The 20,368-nt window shown below is 42.6% G+C and overlaps 1 protein-coding gene across 3 annotated transcripts in view; it reads right to left on the bottom strand.

Annotated features, from left to right (window-relative positions):
- CSMD3 (CUB and Sushi multiple domains 3) overlaps nt 1–20,368 on the bottom strand; it is a 1,155,643-nt gene that overhangs the window by 889,858 nt on the left and 245,417 nt on the right. For all 3 annotated transcript variants that reach the window (XM_045006341.1, XM_045006342.1, XM_045006343.1), the window contains exon 4: nt 15,497–15,691. In XM_045006341.1, coding sequence (XP_044862276.1) covers nt 15,497–15,691 — 195 coding nt within the window. The remainder of the gene's footprint in view (nt 1–15,496; nt 15,692–20,368) is intronic.

Genomic DNA, 20,368 nt, shown 5'->3' with positions numbered 1-20,368 from the left:
TACCATCTGAGCAGGGCCGCCCAGAGGATTCCGGGGGCCCGGGGTCTTCGGCGGCGGGGGGCCCTTCCGTTCCGGGACCCACCGCCGAAGTGCCCCGAAGACCCCGCGGCAGGAGCTCCCCCGCCGCCGAATTACCGCCGAAGCGGGACCCGCCGCCGAAGCGCAGCCCAGTCTTCGGCGGTAATTCAGAGGAGGGGGGCCCCGCCGCGGGTCTTCGGGGCACTTCGGCGGCGGGTCCCCGCTCCGTCTTCGGCGGTAATTCGCCAGCGGGGGGTCCTTCCGCCGCGGAGCGGAAGGACCCCCCGCCGGCGAAGACCGGGAGCGGCAGAAGCTCCTGCGCCCGGACGCACAAGAGTTTGCCGGGCAACCCGGAGCGAGTGAGGGGCCCCGAAAAACTCTGGTGGGGGCCCCCGTGGGGCTCGGGGCCTGGGGCAAATTGCCCCTCTTGCCCCCCCCTCTGAGCGGCCCTGCATCTGAGTTCCTTAATCTAACAACTATGAGAACCTCAGCCAGTCACGACAGTCGCTTTAAAATGTCTCAACTGGAATTTAAAATGAAAAATGAAAAAAATGGGCTCAGTTATCGGATATGTAAGTCATTGCCTCTTTTCAGACATGAATTTTTTGGTATTGCAATTGAGGTTTTCACTTTCTTTTCCTTTTGATTTTTAATTTAACAACCCAGTGTGGGTTAAATTCAAATCACTTAGGGCAAGATTGAGATTTAGCTTCAGCCTGGACGAATAGGTGACATGTGGCTGCTCCTAGGGAGGAATTGTTATTCTTGGAGTCTGTTCCTTCTTTGTTTCCAACTCATTAGTGGGGGAAAATAATTTACTGCAGCCCTTTAGCTGGTGCAGCTTGCTTCCCTCCCCAGGCCATCTCAGCTCCACTGACTGGCACACTGTGGGTAGGTAGAGCTGGGATAGTGGGGTAGAGGATAGATTTTACTTCCCCTACTCTCACTTTGCCCTGGTATACACTATGAGTTTAGGTTGAATTTAGCAGTGTTAGATCGATTTAACCCTGCACCTGTCCACACGACAAAGCCATTTTTGTCGACTTAAAGGGATCTTAAAATTGATTTCTGTACTCCTCCCTGACGAGGGGATTAGTGCTGAAATCGACCCTGCTGGGTCGAATTTGGGGTCGTGTGGATGCAGTTCAACGGTATTGGCCTCTGGGAGCTATCCCAGAGTGCTCCATTGTGACTTCTCTGGACAGCACTCTCAGCTCAGATGGACTGGCCAGGTAGATAGGAAAAGCCCCATGAACTTTTGAATTTCATTTCCTGTTTGGCCAGTGTAGCAAGCTGATCAGCACAGGTGACCTTGGAGTCCCAGAATCACAAAAGAGCTCCAGCATGCACCGAACGGGAGGTACTGCATCTGATTGCTGTATGGGGAAACAAATCCGTGCTATCCGAACTCCGTTCCAAAAGACGAAATGCCGGAATATTTGAAAAAAAAAAGCCTACCAAAGAACCAGAGAGGCAAACGAGCGCTCCGGGTCAGAGCCCCAGACATGCCGCTTCTATGATGAGCTGCATGCCATTCTAGGGGGTGCCCCTACAACTACTCCACCACTGTGCTTCCCTCCTCCCCTACCCCTCCCGGGCTACCTTGGCAGTTATCCCCCCGCCATTTGTGTGACAATTTAATAAAGAGTGCATGAATTTGAAACAACAATGACTTCATTGCCTCTGCAAGCGGAGATCAAAGGGGGGAGGGGAGGGCGGATGGCTTACAGGGAAGTAGAGTGAACCAAGGGGGTGGGTTTTCATCAAGGAAAAACAAACAGAACTTCCACACCGTAGCCTGGCCAGTCATGAAACTGGTTTTCAAAGCTTCTCTGATGCACAGTGCGCCCTGCTGTGCTCTTCTAATTGCCCTGGTGTCAGGCTGTGTGTAATCAGTGGCCAGGTGATTTGCCTCAACTTCCCACCCCGCCATAAATGTCTCCTGCTTACTCTCACAGATATTGTGGAGCACACAGCAAGCAGCAATAACGATGGGAATATTGGTTTCGCTGAGGTCTAACCGAATCAGTAAACTGTGCCAGCAAGCTTTTAAATGGCCAAAGGCACATTCTACCACCATTCTGCACTTGCTCAGCCTATAGTTGAACAGCTCCTGACTACTGTCCAGGCTTCATGAGCCGTGGGAGCAAGGGGTAGGCTGGGGTAGGTGCAACTGTGCAGTGCTGCCGACTGGGACAGCAGCCTGAGGCAGAAGCCTCCAGCTGGCATGATATTCCAGGCAGGACTGAATCTCCATTAGATGAAACTTAAAAAAGAGAATGACCTGGAGTCATTCCCATTTTTGCCCAGGCACCCCCAACCAACCTCACCGAGGCCAGCCAGGAGCACCCATGTCTGCCCAGAAGCCCCCGACCAACCTAACCGAGGTCGGCCAGGAGCACCCACAGGATGATGACGATGGCTATCAGTCATATTCTACCGTCTGCCGTCCGCAAGGCAAAGCAAGGCAAGGCAAGGCAAGGCAAGGCAAGGGGATGCTGCTGTGTAGCACTGCAGTACAGCATCTGCCAGCAGCACCCAGGAGACATACAGTGGCAGCGAGCTGAGCGGGCTCCATGCTTGCCATGGTATGTCGTCTGCATGGGTAAGCCAGGAAAAACGGCGAGAAACAATTTTTTGCCATTGCTTTCACAGAAGGAGGGGAGCCTGATGACATTTACTCAGAATGACTCGCGAAAATGTTTTTACCCCATTAGGAGCTCAACCCAGAATTACAATGGGCAGCGGAGACTGCGGGAACTGTGGGATAGCTACCACAGGGCAACGCTCCGAAAGTCGATGCTAGCCTCGGTACTGTGGACGCACATCGCTGACTTAATGCGCTTAGTGGGGACACACACACAATCGACTGTATCAAATCGATTTCTAAAAAATCGACCAGGGCCGCCCAGAGGATTCCAGGGGCCTGGGGTCTTCGGCGGCGGGGGGCCCTTCCGTTCCGGGACCCGCCGCCGAAGTGCCCCGAAGACCCGCGGCGGGGCCTCCCCCCACTGCCGAATTGCCGCCAAAGCGGGACCCGCCGCTGAAGTGCAGCCCAGTCTTCGGTGGTAATTCGGGGGCGGGGGGCCCCCACCACGGGTCTTCAGGGCACTTTGGCGGCGGGTCCTGGAACGGAAGGGCCCCCCCCGCCGAATTACCGCCGAAGACCGAGCTGAACTTCGGCGACGGGTCCCGCTTCGGTGGTAATTCGCCAGTGGGGGGTCCTTCCGCCCCGGAGCAGAAGGACCCCCCGCCGGCGAAGACCGGGAGCGGAATAAGTTCCTGGGCCCGGCCCCGCAAGAGTTTTCCGGGCCCCCTGGAGCGAGTGAAGGACCCCACTCCAGGGGCCCTGAAAAACTCTCGTGGGGGCCCCTGTGGGACCCGGGGCAAATTGTCCCTCTTGCCCCCCCCCCTCTGGGCGACCCTGAAATTGACTTCTATTAAACGACCTAATTTTGTAGTGCAGACATACCCTTTCTTTCCTGCATGGCCATGTAGAGCTAGATTACAAATCAACCTATAGGCATGGGAATTTGGCCTTATGGTTAGTACTCAGGGAAGCTAGGTTTTAATTATCACTCTGCCACTAAGCCACTTACATATCTGTGTCTCAGTTTATCCTTCTGTAAAATGCATATATTACTGTATAATCAACTCTCAGGAATGCTATGAGGTTTAATTGATTTTCTGTTTTTCAAAATGCTTTGAGATTCTCCGGATAAAGGTGCTGTGTAAGCACAGAGTACTATTGGTATTATATAAGCAGATCTGCTTCCTCTAGCAAAGCTTAGTATCCTGCCTCAATATAGATCATCTCAGATGCATTTTTCCTACTCTCTGTGCCCTATAAACACCAGTCATTCAAAAATTAATCTGATTTATTTTACCAATGGGAATAGATCAGTGATGTATAGTTAGCATAATTTTTCCTCTTCAGCAGCTTCTGAATGCAGAAAATGGCAAAATATTTAATACTGAGCTGGATGCTCTAACTCAAATTTGACTCTTGTTAGAACATTTGTGAATTATACAGGCAAATAGCTTGGAGCCTATATACAGGAAGTAAATCCATTACAGAATAAAAGAGAAAGCACAATTTTCAGTTAACCATGTTGAAAGGAAAAGTATAAGATTCTAATAACCATTTGGAGAGAATAATTTAATGATCTTTCCAGACTTAACAATTTGACAAAGCATGGAAAATAAGCTTAATATACTGCACAGTATACTCCAAAAGTCTAAAACACACCTTGACCCCACCAAATTTGCACCTCAGTCAGATGCTCAAGCACTCAGATTTGCTCTCATAGCTGAATTGAAGGTGCAGAAATATATGAGGAAAAAGTGAGGGCATAAGTAAATTGAATGGCTCATTCAATGTATTTTCTGTTTTTTCCAAACATATCTTCCAGACACAATAGCACAAAAATGGTTGATCTGGATATCTGATGTGCTTGCAAACTGAGCACTATTAAGATATTACTCAGCAGACATTTTGGTGGGTTGGTTTTCGGTCCTATCACTATTTAAATCATCATCATAATCATCATCATCCTCCCTAAACCATAGGTGCATAATGCAGAAGCCAAACAATAAAAATCATCCCTATCCTGGGCTTATTTTTCCAGATCTTTTACATTTTGATGTTGTAACACCATTTCAGCCATTAGTGAGCTATGGACTGTGCCTTTAGGTCAGCCGTTCTATCTCTTATCCCAAGGTTGCCAAAAAAATGACTGTTTAAGTAGCCTATTTTGCGGCATTCTTAAAAGATGTCCAAGAGACGTCCTTCTTCCATACTATTTGTATTGTGGAAGGTAGTCGTGCATATTCTAGGACCACCCCATTACTTACTCTACCAGTCCATTTTATGTTGAACATTCTATTTAAATCATAGAATCATAGAATATTGGGGTTGGAAGAGACCTCAGGAGGTCATCTAGTCCAACCCCCTGCTCAAAGCAGGACCAACACCAACTAAATCATCCCAGCCAGGGCTTTGTCAAACCAGGCCTTAAAACCTCTAAGGATGGAGATTTCCACCACCTCCTTAGGTAACCCATTCCAGTGCTTCACCACCCTCCTAGTGAAAAAGTTTTTCCTAATATCCAACCTAAACCTCCCCCACTGCAACTTGAGACCATTGCTTCTTGTTCTGTCATCTGCCACCACTCAGAACAGCCTAGCCCCATCCTCTTTGGAACCGCCCCCCTCAGGTAGTTGAAGGCTGCTATCAAATCCCCCCTCACTCTTCTCTTCTGTAGACTAAATAACCCCAGTTCCCTCAACCTCTTCTCATAAGTCATGTGTTCCAGCCCCCTAATCATTTTCATTGCCCTCCACTGGACTCTGTCCAATTTGTCCACATCCTTTCTGTTGTGGGGGGACCAAAACTGGACACAGTACTCCAGGTGTGGCCTCACCAGTGCTGAATAGAGGGGACTCATCCCTTCCCTTGATCAGCTGGCAATGCTCCTAGTAATACAGCCCAATATGCTGTTGTCCTTCTTGGCAACAAGGGCACACTGCTGACTCATATCCAGCTTCTCGTCCACTGTAATCCCCAGGTCCTTTTCTGCAGAACTGATGCCTAGCCAGTTGGTCCCCAGCCTGTAGAGGTACATGGGATTCTTCCATCCTAAGTGAAGAACTCTGCACTTGTGCTTGTTGAACCTAATCAGATTTCTTTTGGCCCAATCCTCCAATGTGTCTAGGTCACTCTGGACCCTATCCCTAGCCTCCAGCATATCTACCTCTCCCCTCAGCTTAGTGTCATCTGCGAACTTGCTGAGGGTGCAATTCATCCCATCATTCAGAACTTTAATAAAGATGTTGAGCAAAACTGGCCCCAGGACTGACCCCGGGGCACTCCGCTTGATACCTGCTGCCAACTAGACATCAAGCAGTTGATCACTACTTGTTGAGCCTGACAATATAGCCAGCTTATAGTCCATTTATCCAATCCATACTTCTTTAACTTGCTGGCAAGAATACTGTGGGAGACAGTACGAAAAGCTTTGGTAAAGTCAAGATATATGACATCCACCGCTTTCCCCATATCCACAGAGCCAGTTCTCATCATAGAAGGCAATCAGGTTGGTCAGGCATGAGTTGCCCTTGGTGAATCCCAGTTGATTGTTCCTGATCACCTTCCTCTCCTCCAAGTGATTCAAAATGGATTCCTTGAGGATCTACTCCATGATTTTGCCAGGCAAGTGAAGTGAAGCTGACCATTCTGTAGTTCCCTGAGTTCTCTTTCTTCCCTTTTGTAAACATAGGCACTATATTTGCCTTTTTCCAATCATGTGGGACCTCGCCTGATCACCACGAATTTTCAAAGATAATGGCCAATGGCTCTGCAATCACATCAGTCAAGTCCCTCAGCACCCTTGGATGCATTAGATCTGGACCCATGGACTTGTGCATGTCCAGCTTTTCCAAATAGTCCTTAACCTGTTCTTTCACCACTGAGGGCTGCTCACCTCCTCCCCACACTGTGTTGACCAGTGAAGCAGTCTGGGAGCTGACCTCGTGTTTGAAGACTGAGACAAAAAAGGCATTGGATACTTCAGCTTTTTCCACATCATGTGTCACTAGGTTGCCTCCCCCATTCAGTAAGGGTCCCACACTTTCCCTTACCTTCTTCTTGTTGCTAACATACTGTACCTGTAGAAACCTGTTGAAATCATGACCTCATACTCGTGTGTGTGTGTGTGTGTGTGTGTGTAATGGCACACTAGCTTCTGCTATAGTTAAAGCTGTCCCAGTATTTCTATTCTAAGATTCTTCTATCAGGGAAGGGTTAGACATTTTCTGAAGGACAAAAAGCCTTCCTCAAAGTAGTTCTTATTACTGGGAAAAGATTAGATGAAAGTGAGTTAATTCTATGCTTCTGTAATTCCCTGTGTGTGGGATCTGTTAAACCTCCCTTCTTGAAGATAGCAGCTTGCAGGAATTTCTAAAACAGAAATAATTTCCCTACCATAGCATACAGGGATAAATTAGTATCCCTTTAAATATTTGGTGCTCACTGTGTTGTATATTCTGGCAGAAAATTCCCAACATGCTTTATTAGTAAGCGTGGTTGTTTGGGACCCTACTGTGCTCAGATGGTGTCTTCAGATTATTTTTGCATGTAAAGAGCAAAAGATAATACTTACACAGGGATGGATAGGGATTCAGAAGAGAATCTTTTGCTCAGCCATCAGAGTTTTGCTATTAATGGGAGGAGCAGTCTCCACAACTTCACAGTATTTATACATGCTGAGAGGTAACCTCGGGACATGTAAAACTTCTTCCTCATTTGGCTGGCAGCTCCATTTCAGAGCTCAGCTGTGGAAAGCCTTCTTAGGACACAAGAATTGCTTCCCTAGTAAGATGCTGAAGGAAACTTAATGAGCATTTTGTAACTTCCAATATAACTTTCATGAGCCAAATTGCCATATATGATGATAGGGCAGGGTTGATATCACAACTTTGCTATTGGAAAGTGCACACACAATGTCAGATTAAACAAATAAATAAACCGTCCTCTCTTGAATGAGGTGAAGGCTCTATTGTGTCTGATCCTTGGATGCTTGTATAGTTTAAAGGGCCAGCAGCCATAGTGGTGTATTTCAGGTGGATACTGACCCTTTTCTTGTCCATATTCCAATGTTTCTCAAACCTGGATGAATGTTTATATCTGAAACTACCAAATTCCCTATTATTTGTATTTCTTTCCATGGTACCTCTTACATCCCTTATCCAGTGTGGCAGACCACCACTTAGCCTTTTTATGTTCAAAGCACAGGTCCCAGTCACTTTACTTGCAACTCTGAGCGCTGAGTTCTGGACTTTCAAGTTAGGCACCTATAAAATAAGGAATACAACCTGTGAAAAGTTTACTTTGAGACCAGATTTTAAAGGTATTTAGACATTGCTCCATTCAGTGTTGCAAGGCCTTAAGTAATTTAGACAGATAAGTCCTATTTTCAGACCCAATGTAGGCATTGATTTCAATGAGAACTGATTTTCTTAAGTATTTTTGAAAATCCCACCAGTTGCCTATTTGCATATGTAGGTGCCTAAATACCTTTGAAAATCTGGCCCTGAAGCTTGGAATGCCGAGCAGAATTCTGGAAGAGGCAGGGACAAAATCTAATTCTCCAGGATGGTCATCGTTCCTCTTCCTGCAATCCCTTGCCTCATTCACTACACACCTTCCAACCTCTGCAAAAAATGAGGTGCTGTTCTACAGACAACCATGTCATTAACTGCACAACCATGATTCATGCCTTTTGTTACATCCTACCAGTGCACTGAATGAAGCAGGGGTCCTGTGGAAAAAAAGTATAGAATCACAAAGACATGTATCTAGGATTGCCAGGTGTCTGGTTTTTGACTGGAATGCCTGGTTGAAAGAAGAACCTGGCGTCTCCAGTCAGAACCGCTGACTGGGCCGTTAAAAGTCCAGTCAGCAGTGCAGCAGGGCTAAGGCAGGCTCCCATGTGGCTCCCAGAAGTAGTGGCATGTCGCCCCTCCGAGTCCTACACATATAGGCAGTCAGGGGGCTCTGCGCGCTGCCCCCCAGTTCCAGGCGACAGCTCCACAGCTCCCATTGGCCAAGAACCATGCCTAACGGGAGTTACAGGGGTCGCGCCTGTGGACAGGGCAGTGCACAGAGCCATCTGGTGCCTCCACGTAGGAACCAGAAGGAGGACATGCCACTGCTTCCGGCAGCTGCCTGAGGTAAGCACCACCTGGAGCCCGCACCCCCTCCAACCCCCTTCCCCAGCCCATATCCCCCTCCCACCCTCTGAACCCCTCATCCTCAGCCAGGAGTCCCCTCCTGAACCCCAAACCCCTCAACCCCAGCCCCGCCCCAGAGCCTGCATCCCCAGCCAGAGCCCTCACCCCCTCTCACATCCCATCCCTGCCCCAACCCGGAACCCCTCCTGAACCCCAAACTCCTCATCCCCGGCCCCATCCAGAGCCTGCACCCCCAGCTAGAACCCCCTCCCACACCCCAACCTCCTGAGCCAGCCCAGTGAAAATGAGCAAGTGAGTGAGGGTGGGGAGAGTGAGCGACAGAGGGAGAGGGAATGGAGTGAGCAGGGGTGGTGTTTCAGAGAAGGGGTATGGTCTCAGAGAAGGGGCGGGGCAAGGGTGTTCGGTTTTGTGGGAGTAGAAAGTTGACAACTCTAACCATATCATAATACATATGCGCGAAGAGGTTGAACTATGGTTGCATAGGTATCCTTAATTCTGGCATCACCTAACTTTTGAGTGCTTCACTTTGCAACCTTAACATATTAAGTATCAGAGGGGTAGCCGTGTTAGTCTGGATCTGTAAAAGCAGCAAAGAATCCTGTGCACCTTATAGACTAACAGATGTTTTGGAGCATGAACTTTCATGGATGAATACCCACTTGCATCCGACGAAGTGGGTATTCACCCACGAAAGCTCATGCTCCAAAACGTCTGTTAGTCTATAAGGTGCCACAGGATTCTTTGCTGCTTTTAACATATTAAATATGTTGTTTGTATAATTACTAGGTTTCTGAAAAAGCAAACTGCAGAAACAGGAATTCCATGATGTGGAATCCTACTGACTACCACAGGGTTCATCATCAGGATTAGAACCTTTAGATTTCATCCATTCTGCAATTTGAGTTTACAGAATAACTGCAAAGATAGTAGTAGGTTGTTATTCTTCAGGTGGACCAGAACAGGCCACACACTTTCATGGATATTTGCTGATAGCTGAGGAATGGTGAGACTCAGGAATCTTTTTCCATTCTCTTGTTCTGCCCTAGCTTGACTCCTTCTGCCTGTGTAACCTCCAGCCTCTTCCTGTACCAGTGGTGTGTCTACTTCCCACACACAGCATAGAATCATAGAATATCAGGGTTGGAAGGAACATTGGGAGATCATCTAGTCCACCCCCTTGCTCAAAGCAAGACCAATCCCCAGACAGATTTTTGCTCCAGATCCCTAAGGGGCCCCCTCAAGGATTGAACTCACAATCCTAGGTTTAGCAGACCAATGCTCAAACCACTGAGCTATCCCTCTGCCCTCAACTATTTATTCTAGTTTTCTCTGACCCACACTGTGCTCTTTGTTGCAGTCTCAGTCTCATTAGGATTTAGTTGACAAACTCTGAGCACAACTATACTGAGCACATACAAACTAAGATTTTTGCAAATGATATAACATCTCTGGATTAAAAAACATTTTTGTAAAATCTCTGGGAATTAAAACAAAATTATTTTTCTTAACACTTTTTTCCCATTTAAAATTAATTTCCAAATTAAACAAAATATAGCAGCCTTCGAATAGAAGTTTCCATAATATAATTGCTTCTTTTATCTTGGAATAGAACAACCTTTTAAAATATAGAAGTCAGAATATTATCCTTGATTATCAAATTGTTTAATTAATATAACTTTTACAGAATGACAATATAATATATAACTTTGACCTTATTTATTAGCCTTCAGTGACTTATTCCTACCCTCCCGCATTATGCTGAAGCTTGCAATGTCTACATTATCTCACAAATAGAAGGCAATATGACAAAGCTATTGTCATCTTTCACTATTAAAGTCATTCTTATCAAAATTTATATGTCAAGGAAGCAGGCTTTATTTAAAAACTGGTCATGGATTATGCACAGTATAACTGACCACTTCACAACACAATAAACCCAAATTGCTTTAAGTTTCACTAACATTTTTGGACTTTTAGTAAATCCAGTAAAAATTACATTATTTTAAAGAATGCCTGACAGCCTTGTGAAAATTTCAAGTGAAAATTTTCACTAGGTTATTATGGGTACCAGTTGGCAATTGGTTTTTGAAATAAAGCAATGAGTCTATTGTGCTACTGGTTACTGGAGGTACTCGTTTTACAGCAGAAATCAAAAGAGACTGGTAGAAACAAACCAATCAATGTTCCCCTTCCATGAAACCTAAACCACGATCCTGTATTTGCAATCTCATGGTTATACCTTTGTATCCACATGAAGCCCTGTTGACTTCAGTGGAGATCCGCCTAGATCAGTGTTTCTCAAACTGAGGTCGCCACTTATGTAGGGAAAGCCTCTGGTGGGCTGGGCTAATGGGGGCTGCTGGAAGCGGTGGTCAGTATGTCCCTCGGCCTGCGCTGCTTCCAGCAGCTCCTGTTGGCCTGGAGCAGCCAGTGGGAGCCGCGATCGGCCGGACCTGCAGACAGGGCAGGTAAACAAACCAGCCTGGCCCGCCAGGGGCTTTCCCTACACAAGTGGCGACCCCAGTTTGAGAAACACCGATCTAGTCCATTCCTAGTGCTAAAAGTGACTGCAGGGTTGGTTTGTTTGTTTCTGCTTTGGTTATATCTATTTTCATTATGCTATGAATTTCACTGAGAAGCATACAATGAAAATACTGGAGTGGAAAATATTTTGACTTTTTGCACTCCAACTAATCAAAATAAAAGGGAACAACAATCATTCATTTATCTGAAAGAGAGCACCAGGGATTATTCATCAGAAACTCCCTAGAACTGGAAGAAATTCCTTCTTGACCTCCAGTACATACATACGATGATACAGCCTGGCCAGAGGGCAGCAGGAGAGGGTTAGAAGGGAGCCTTATTCCCTGTAAGGGGAAGAAAGTTTGCTATAGATTAACTAGAGCACCTGACGCCAATTAGAGCACCTGCAGTCAGTCACATGATAAAAACCTCTTCTTCAATCAGACAGTGTGGGAGTTGGAGCAGAAAGGATAGGTATTGGAGAAGAGAACAGTTTGAGGAGTTGGAGCAGAGAACAGTTTGGAGGAGTTGGAGCAGAAAGAATTGGTGTTGGAGCAGAGAACAGTTTGAAGGGAAGCAGAGGACAGTTTGGAGAAGTGCCGCGGTGGGCTAAGAAGTCCTAGACCCCAGATAAGGGGCACCTGGCTTGTGCAGAGGGAGGGCAGGAAACCCCCCCCCCCAAGCTGAAGGGCAGGAGAGGGAAGTAGCCCAGGGGAAGGAACCGCCAGTTCAAGTGGTTTGCCACTATCCTCAGGGCCCCTGGGCTGGGAGCTGGAGTAGAGGGCTGGCCCAGGTCCCTCCCTCTCCACTCCCCTCCTCTAGGACACTAGTGGGGCAATTAATATTCCAATTTAGGGGCAAGAAATGGTGCCCTGAACCCCCCCCAAAGAAGAGAAAGAACGAGACCCATCATAATAGTGCTGGCAATTTGCCACAATACACACACACACACACACACACACACTCACTGCATAATATTCCTTCTTAATGTAAAGGCCTTTGGTAGGGAGTAAGACACTTATCAGTGAAACTCCCTAAGGATGAGGATTTAATCAAGGAAAGTCTCCACCAGAAATTGAGGGAAAGCAATGGGAAGCTCATTAGAGGGTAATCACTCTTAGCAAACTCCCGCAAAGTTATATATTGGATAATTAAAGCATTTTACAAAGTGGTGAGGAACCTGTTAAAACAGAAGTACCAAAGTCTACTGTATCAAATATAAGCCTAGGTATTTGTCATATGGAACACAGATTCATATATTTTAAGACAAGAAGGAACCATTGTGATCATCTAGTCTGACCTCCTGCACAATCCAGGCCAAAGAACCTCACCCAATAATCTCTGCATTAAACCCATGACTTCTATTTGAGCTATAGGATATCTTTTAGAGAGACATACAGTCTTGATTTAAAGACTTACAGTGACAGAGAATCCATCATATCCCATGTTAACTTGTTTCAGTAGTTAATTATCTTCACTATTAAAAATGTGTGCACTTTTTCTAGCCTGAATATATTTTTTTAAGTTAGGACAGCAGAATTGGACACAGAATTCCAGTAGTCTCACCATATATAGAGGTACTACCATCACCTTCTTCCTACTTGATATTCTCCTGCTTACACATCTGAGGATTATATTTGTGGTTTTAGTGACAGTGTTGCAGGGGGATCTCATGTTCAACTGATTATCTGCGATAACCCCTAAACCGTTTTTAGTGTCACAGCATTCCAGGATAGACCCCCAATTGTGTTAGTGTGACCTACATTATTTTTTTCTAGATGTTTGTCCTGGCATTCATTAAAACACATTTTGTTCAAATAAGTATAGCTGCCTAGAGGATGCCAACTGCATTTTGCAGCAACTTTTGAAGTTTCTGAATTTGTTGAACAAAAAAAGCATTTTTGAACATTTAAATTAAAACAGAATTTTATTAAGGCATGTGTGGGGGCTGCTAGTTTGGGTATTGGCCTGAGATGTAAAAACTCCAGGTTCAAGTCCCTGCTCTGCCTGACTCAGAGGAATTTTTCATCAGAGATCATTCCAAATCAGATAAACCAGGGGCTTAATTGTGGATCTTCACATCCCAGGCCAACATCCCAACCATCTAGGTACATATTATCTCACTGTCTTAAAAACCTTCCTGATGAAAGTTTTGTGGAAACTGATATGTTTCCATGAAACATTTCAGATTCAGCACAAATGTTCTAATCAGATCTACAAATGAGACCACCTTCCTAAGTGATCCATGTTGGCCCATAAAAGTGACCTCTCCTCATCATTATTTATCACTCCATCAGCTTTTATGTCATGTGCAAATTTTACCACTATGGTTTTTTGTTTGTTTGTTTGTTTGTTTTCTAGATCACTGATAAAGATATTTAATAGCTTTGGGCCAAGATCAGGACCGCACTAGAAACACTCAACTGGATGACAATTCCCATTCACAAATACTTTTTGTGACCTGTCAGATACCAGTTTTTAATCCATTTAATATCAGCTCCATTATTTTATATAGTGTCCATTTATTTATTAGAATGTCAAAGAGACTGAATCAAATGCCTTATAGAAGTCTGAGTATATTATGTCAACAAAGTTACCTTTATCAACTTAAGTTGTGATCTCATCATAAAACAATATCAAATTTGTCTCACAACAACTATTTTCATAAAACCATTTTGATTGGAATTATATCGATTATTACTATTTGTTCTTTAATGATTGTGTCCCATGTCAGCTGTTCCATGATTAGTCTGGGACTGGTGTTAAACTAACCAGTTTATAGTTTACCTGGGTCATCCCATTTACCCTGTGAAATTTTGGCATGACTTTGGCTTTTTTCTTCCTACTCAATTTTTCTCTGGATTGTTTACAGCTTTAGGAATGGGCCTTTTTAAAGCAACAAATTACTGACTGCCTTTATATTCTGTTTGCACATAAATTAAATTAAGTCATAATTCCCTGCACCTGGGAAGCCATATATTCTTAGGCCTGTGATCAATTTATCTTTATCTACCAGAATGAGGTCTAATATAGTATTACCGTGAGATGGATGCAATACACTTTGTGCTAGAAAGTTATCTGCATTTTTAGGAGCTCCAATTATGTTAACTGGTGGTAGTATGAGACCTTCATCATATGTCCCTCAGATTGAAATCTACATAAGGTATTTCTCATATTGAAACAAAGGCCAAATCATGCTTGCTTTACTTCTGTCAGCAATGGATCCATTTGTACGAGTAAAATTAATAGACATGTAAGCTGACAGAAATTAAATATTTTTGTTTTCATTTTCTGCCTTTGAACTTTATTTAGTAAATGTAGCTAATTGATAACATGTGTGATAAATTGGTCCCACTGAAGTTAATGGTAAGATTCCCATTAATTTTTTAGATGCAGCATTGGACCCTGGAAGCGCAGATATCTTCAAAAGACTGACCAAATGCTCCACCAAGCAGATCTGAAGAAATGATGATTCTCAGTCAGTGTAAGTATAATGTACCAATACAAATAAATAAATAAAAAGATCAATAGTTTCTTCAGGAAATGTGCAGTCCTGTCATATGATGGTACATTATTTGCTGTAGTTATGACATAATTTATTCCAATATAGAAATATTTTGGAAAATTATTCTCCTAATTGTACTTTGCAATTGGTGACAGTTTTCCAAATATGAAGTGGAATTTTTGTATAATAGAAACTAGATTGAGACTTTATGACTAACCACCTATGTAATGTTCAGCATTCACCGTGCATAAATACATGGGCATTGTCAAAATTTCTTCCATCTTCCCCTTACTTCAAGAGGAAAGTAAGTTACTGAATCCTTTTGTAGGGTGTGGTTTACTTCCTCCTCAGGCTCAGCAATGCTGTCTGACTTCCCATCTCATACCAACAGAGGGAAATAGCAATGTTTAGAGCCCCACCCCACTCCTAAATTATTTTGGTTATTTCCCTGTGTGGCCACATCAGTCATATTCATAATCTAACACTAAGCATCTAGTTCAGAATTCTATCATTTTCATCTATTGTAAAAGGGAGGAGAACTAGGTTTTAAAAACAGAATTCACAGAACAATTAGGAGGTACATACAGTAAAGCTGATAACAAATAAATGATTAAATTTATTTTAGAGAAAAAGTAAGTTGCTTCAACTCATAAATGTACATTAAATACTTTAAAAAAAGTTTATCGTAGCATTTCTTACCTCTACAGATAGGAACTGGGAAATCCCACGATGCTGTGTTCACTGAGTTAGCTATGCAGGTAAGCTGGGGGTGGCCATCCAAAATGTATCCAGTTACACAGCTGTAGCGGATTTTATCACCAACATCAAATTTCGTACCAGACAAGATACCCTTTGGTGGAACTCCTGGATTGCCACAAGAACTACTCTGTAACTCTGTAAGGGAAAAATATGTATTTATTTATTATCATATTTATATAAATCACTGTCTATACTACTTTTACAATTTGTAAAAGTAAATTGTGACCATTTAGGGCCAGGGATGTGTCTTCATGTGTGTTGGTACAGCACTTAACACAATAATTCCTCTGTGCTGATTTGGCCCTTTGAATGTGTGGTATATTGAGAACGGTGTTGGAATTTCAAGCTACGTAAGGGATATATAGCACAGATATGCCTTGGATGATTAATAACTACTGATTCCTTCTGACCCTCAAAAATTAGAAAAGCTATCGACCTCAGTTTATCCCAAAATAGGATCCACCTAAGAAATAAAGAAAATAACATTGGTTCATATCATGTGAGACACTTTCTTTAAGGACCCACAGATCAGCCAAAGTTGGGAATTCCTCTCCCTAAGAATAGCAACTAAAATGGTTAAATGAGAGTTCTGTTAATTACCTAGGCAAGAATCTTTCATAATTTCCATATGGATAAAACCACTTTCTCCCTCCCAACTTATCTAAAAAGAAATCTAAGTTACCAAGTAAGAGTGACATATTGCCTTCCTATGCAAAGTGGCTCGTTGCACATTGAGTGGATTAAAAAATGGGTGGGGAAGCTTCAAATTAAGGAAATTAGATATGATTGGCTGTAAGATGGAAGTTCAAATTGGGTAAACAGTTACCCCAAGAAATCCAAGACACATGTTTTCACCCCAAATTATAAACTATACATTGTTTTCATTGTAAATCAAATATACCATGGATAATCTGTCTTTCACCCCAAATTAGGAGCTGCACATTTGCTTGCCTTGTGAGTCAGATCTACATCATTCTATAAATAATGTGAAATGCTTATGTACGATCAAAGAATATCTGGAGTATGTCCTTCAAAATTAGAAGATTATAAGGGATTTTGTTGGTTTTCATGGTAAATAGTTGTTGACTCTAGAAGTAATATAAATTATCTGGCACAATGACAAAGGCATGTTGGAAGATATAAAACAGAGCATAACTGAAATATTAAGAGAAATTGCTTAAAAGTGGGGATCCCAATTAAGAGTGGGTGCATGAATCAAACTTAAAAAGCCTCTGATGAGAAAAGGATGGCATAAATTTGTTATACACCAGTGTTCTCTACTGAATACCAGTGGAAGCAGCAGAGAAACTAAGAACTAAAAATCTGAGTATCCACTTGGCATTAAATAACCATATTTTATAGCTTAACTCATGATAAGTCCAAGCAGAGTAGCCTAAAATGGATTGAAAACAATAATTTCAAGCAATTGCTTTTCATATGCTAAACTTCTCTTTTTTGGTCCAATCTAATCAAAGGGTAGTAACCATACTCAGTGCCTTAAAGACAAGCAGATCCTTCGAGATGTCATATATATGTTAGAAATTAAGAATTTATTATCACAAGTAAATGTAATAAGAAGTCTTGGTAATTTGCATTGTTCCTTTGCTCCTTGATATAACTGATGAACCTCAACTTTAGTCTGTGAGAATTGCTTACAAGACTGTACTGTGGTTGTTCACACCTAGAACATTGGTTGTATCTACACCTGAGTTGTGAACTGTAGATTGTATACTAATGTGGTGCTGGGTGAATTAAAAAATTGTTGGTTGGTTAAGAATAAGCAAGTGTTCCTGTAAGATAAACACCGTTCATGTTAAAAACTGACCTGATAAGAACCCAATGTTAAAACTAGTAAGCTAATACTCCCAGGACTCAAACAACAGGGGTTACACTACTAACTCTTATTCAAATGTCAAACCTAGTTTGTTTGATTTCAGATTTAAAAATCTGAATTAAAAAAAAAATTTTTTAAAAATGGCACCATGGCAAATTCATAAATTGACCCTCTTTTATGCTTTCAACTATCACTTTAAGAACGGGGATTTTTCCTTGTCCGGTTTCCACACTAAGTGCTCTGTAGGGAAGCATACAAGATGGGCCTAGCCGCAATCAGTAGACAGCCTTGAATAAGGTTGAATTGTGCCTCTCTGTTTTAGAAAGCAGCCTGCTTTGTCTCCTTCTGTTTTGGAGTGCTTGGTATGTTACCATTTTGAATTCTAAGGAATAAAGTAGTGTTCCTTCCAGCAACAGTATTTTTTGGTTTTATCAAATGTCTCTGTTTGTTTGCTGTGAGCATAACAAAGAGCTTTGGTAATATATCTATACACACTAAATATTATGCCATCATAAATATACAAATGATCATAAATATTAGACATTCCTTGAGCTCCAGCTAGAGCAGTCATCCAGCAACTACTTCTTTCCAATAGAGAAAAAACAGATTACAAAGGAAGGTTCAGTATGGAAATTTGATATGTTAGTGACTATGAACTACCTGAATTCAACATAATGAGCAATAATACAAAAGTATATAAGTACATTGTGTTTGAAGGGAGCAAATGTGGAAGTATTAATAAAAAGGAGTGAATACTGTGTGCTGGAATTATATATTTACAATCCATGAGCATGAAAACATAGTGCATCATAAAAAAAGACAATAATTAAAATACAATAGAATACAGTTCCTCAAGAGATAAAATAATGCAGGCAGCAGGCAATGTGTTTTCCACAGAGATTGCTCTAAAAACTCATAATAAAAAGTGACTTGTACTGGAAATGAACAAGGGAGGGGAACCAAATAATAATACACAGAATTACTTAATGACTACTAGGATAAAGATTAAGGCAGCAGAAGAGTAGCATGAAATAATAAAAACTAAATGGAATAAGAGGAATAAGAAGGAGTTTTGCAAATATAGAAAGAAAAATAAGAAATATCAGCGAGAAAGGACTAATAAAGGAGAGAAATATAAAACAAATGTCTGAGGCACGGTTAACCCATTGAACTGCTTTTACAATCTGTCTTTAATGAGAAGAATATGAAACAGAATGATGGGCAATTGTGAAGAAGTGAACATCTTGACACTATTGTTGTTAATAAAAAATTGGTATGAAAACACGTGGAAAAAATGATAATGCATCAACCAGCAGGTCTGAATGATATTCATTCCAGCATGGTGGGAAGTAGTGTGGGAATTCATTAATATATTAATTCATTGTCAATTATTTTGGAACATTTCTGGTGAAAGGGGGAGGAACAAGAGAACTGGATAAAAAGCTAATGTTATGAGCCAGAAACTCAGTAAGCATAAAATCAACATCACTCTATTGACTCCAATGAAACTATGCGAAATTACACCCGTTGAAAATCTGAATCATAGTATTTTTACTATAATAAACAACTCAAACCAAAGAACCTTATCTATAACCAGCATCACCTTGCCCCGACCACCAAAAAGTGGGAAAAAACAAGCAGTTGTAGCAACTGCCATCCAGTAAATCTGTAATATTGTGTTATATTCTCAGCACTATATGATCAGAAAATTATTGACAGATTAGTGGGGAGTTCAGAGAAGATCAACAAAAGTGATCAGAGACCCAGAGTAATTGATTTAAGAACAAAGATGAAAAGAACTAAATGCATGTAACCTGCCTAAGCAATATATACAAGGGAACAAGACAATATTTACAAGGGAACAAGAGTCTGTATATAGGAGTAGAGTGTTGTTAACACCAAGGATGGAGAGGAATGATTAAGTATGGAGCAGAGAAGTATAACTAATAATTGGATTCAATTAAGAAAAGGAGAGTGTAAGCTGCATATAAGTGGGAAATATATTGACAGTAAGATCTAGTAGATTATGGAATTGTCATCCCAAGGCAGTGGTGGATATGTCATCCTACTGGACTTTTAAAAATATGGTGAGGTAATTTTAAAATATTTACTGTAAGGGAATAATACTGCATTGGCAGGGTGGTGTGCTGGATGACATAATGGCTCTTTTCCATCTCTAAATATTATGGGTGAGATCCTATGCTACACCACACAACTCACAACCCAGCAGCAAAGGGGCTAAGGAGGCTTCTTTGTGCCCTCCTGAGCCTGGCCAGCTCTGAAGCCCCTTGTGTAACAGCCCAGGGGCCTGTCTGAGTTATGGGAGCCTCCAGGTGCTATCCTATGGGCCACATTGCCGTTCAATCTCCACAATGCTATGGCCCCACCCTAACAAGACTCTTCTATCCTGTCCTGTTGTCAAGGTTTGTGAAAGTGTCCTCAGAAGACAGCCTAAGAGTTGTCTTCTGCAATTCCTTCTCTGGGGGACTCTTCTCACAGCAGGAACTGGGGTTTTAGGCCCCTTTTTTCTCATTGCAGCCATTTTTTGTGATGTAAAGAGGTCAGAGCAGGGTAAGGAATTTCATCCTATGATTCTAATACTTCCTTTGCGTGTTATTTCAATTAATTTGCAACCATATAGAGGTCTCCTGGATATTAGGGTCACTGTTCATACTGTGTTCAGTCTGGATTTAGCGGGGGTGCTGATGATGGAAACCATGGAAATCATGGATTTGGTGTTTGTTATCACTACTACAAGCCAGAGGGTACGGTAGCACCCTCAGCACAACTGCCTGAAAGGATCTGCAAATAATAGAGTAAGGGCAAGGCATAGGGAAGCCCTTACCTTTAAAAAGAAAAGTGAAATATTAGATCTATACCCAGAATAATCACTGCTTATAATGATGCCCTTCATCCTGAATACCATTCACCAGTATTGCTATCAGAATAGAATGTGCTCTCACAAACTATTATTATAT

Source organism: Mauremys mutica, chromosome 2 (genome assembly GCF_020497125.1).
Source record: "Mauremys mutica isolate MM-2020 ecotype Southern chromosome 2, ASM2049712v1, whole genome shotgun sequence".
In the NCBI taxonomy this organism is placed as follows: domain Eukaryota; kingdom Metazoa; phylum Chordata; order Testudines; family Geoemydidae; genus Mauremys; species Mauremys mutica.
This window is presented reverse-complemented; position numbering and strand designations above follow the sequence as displayed.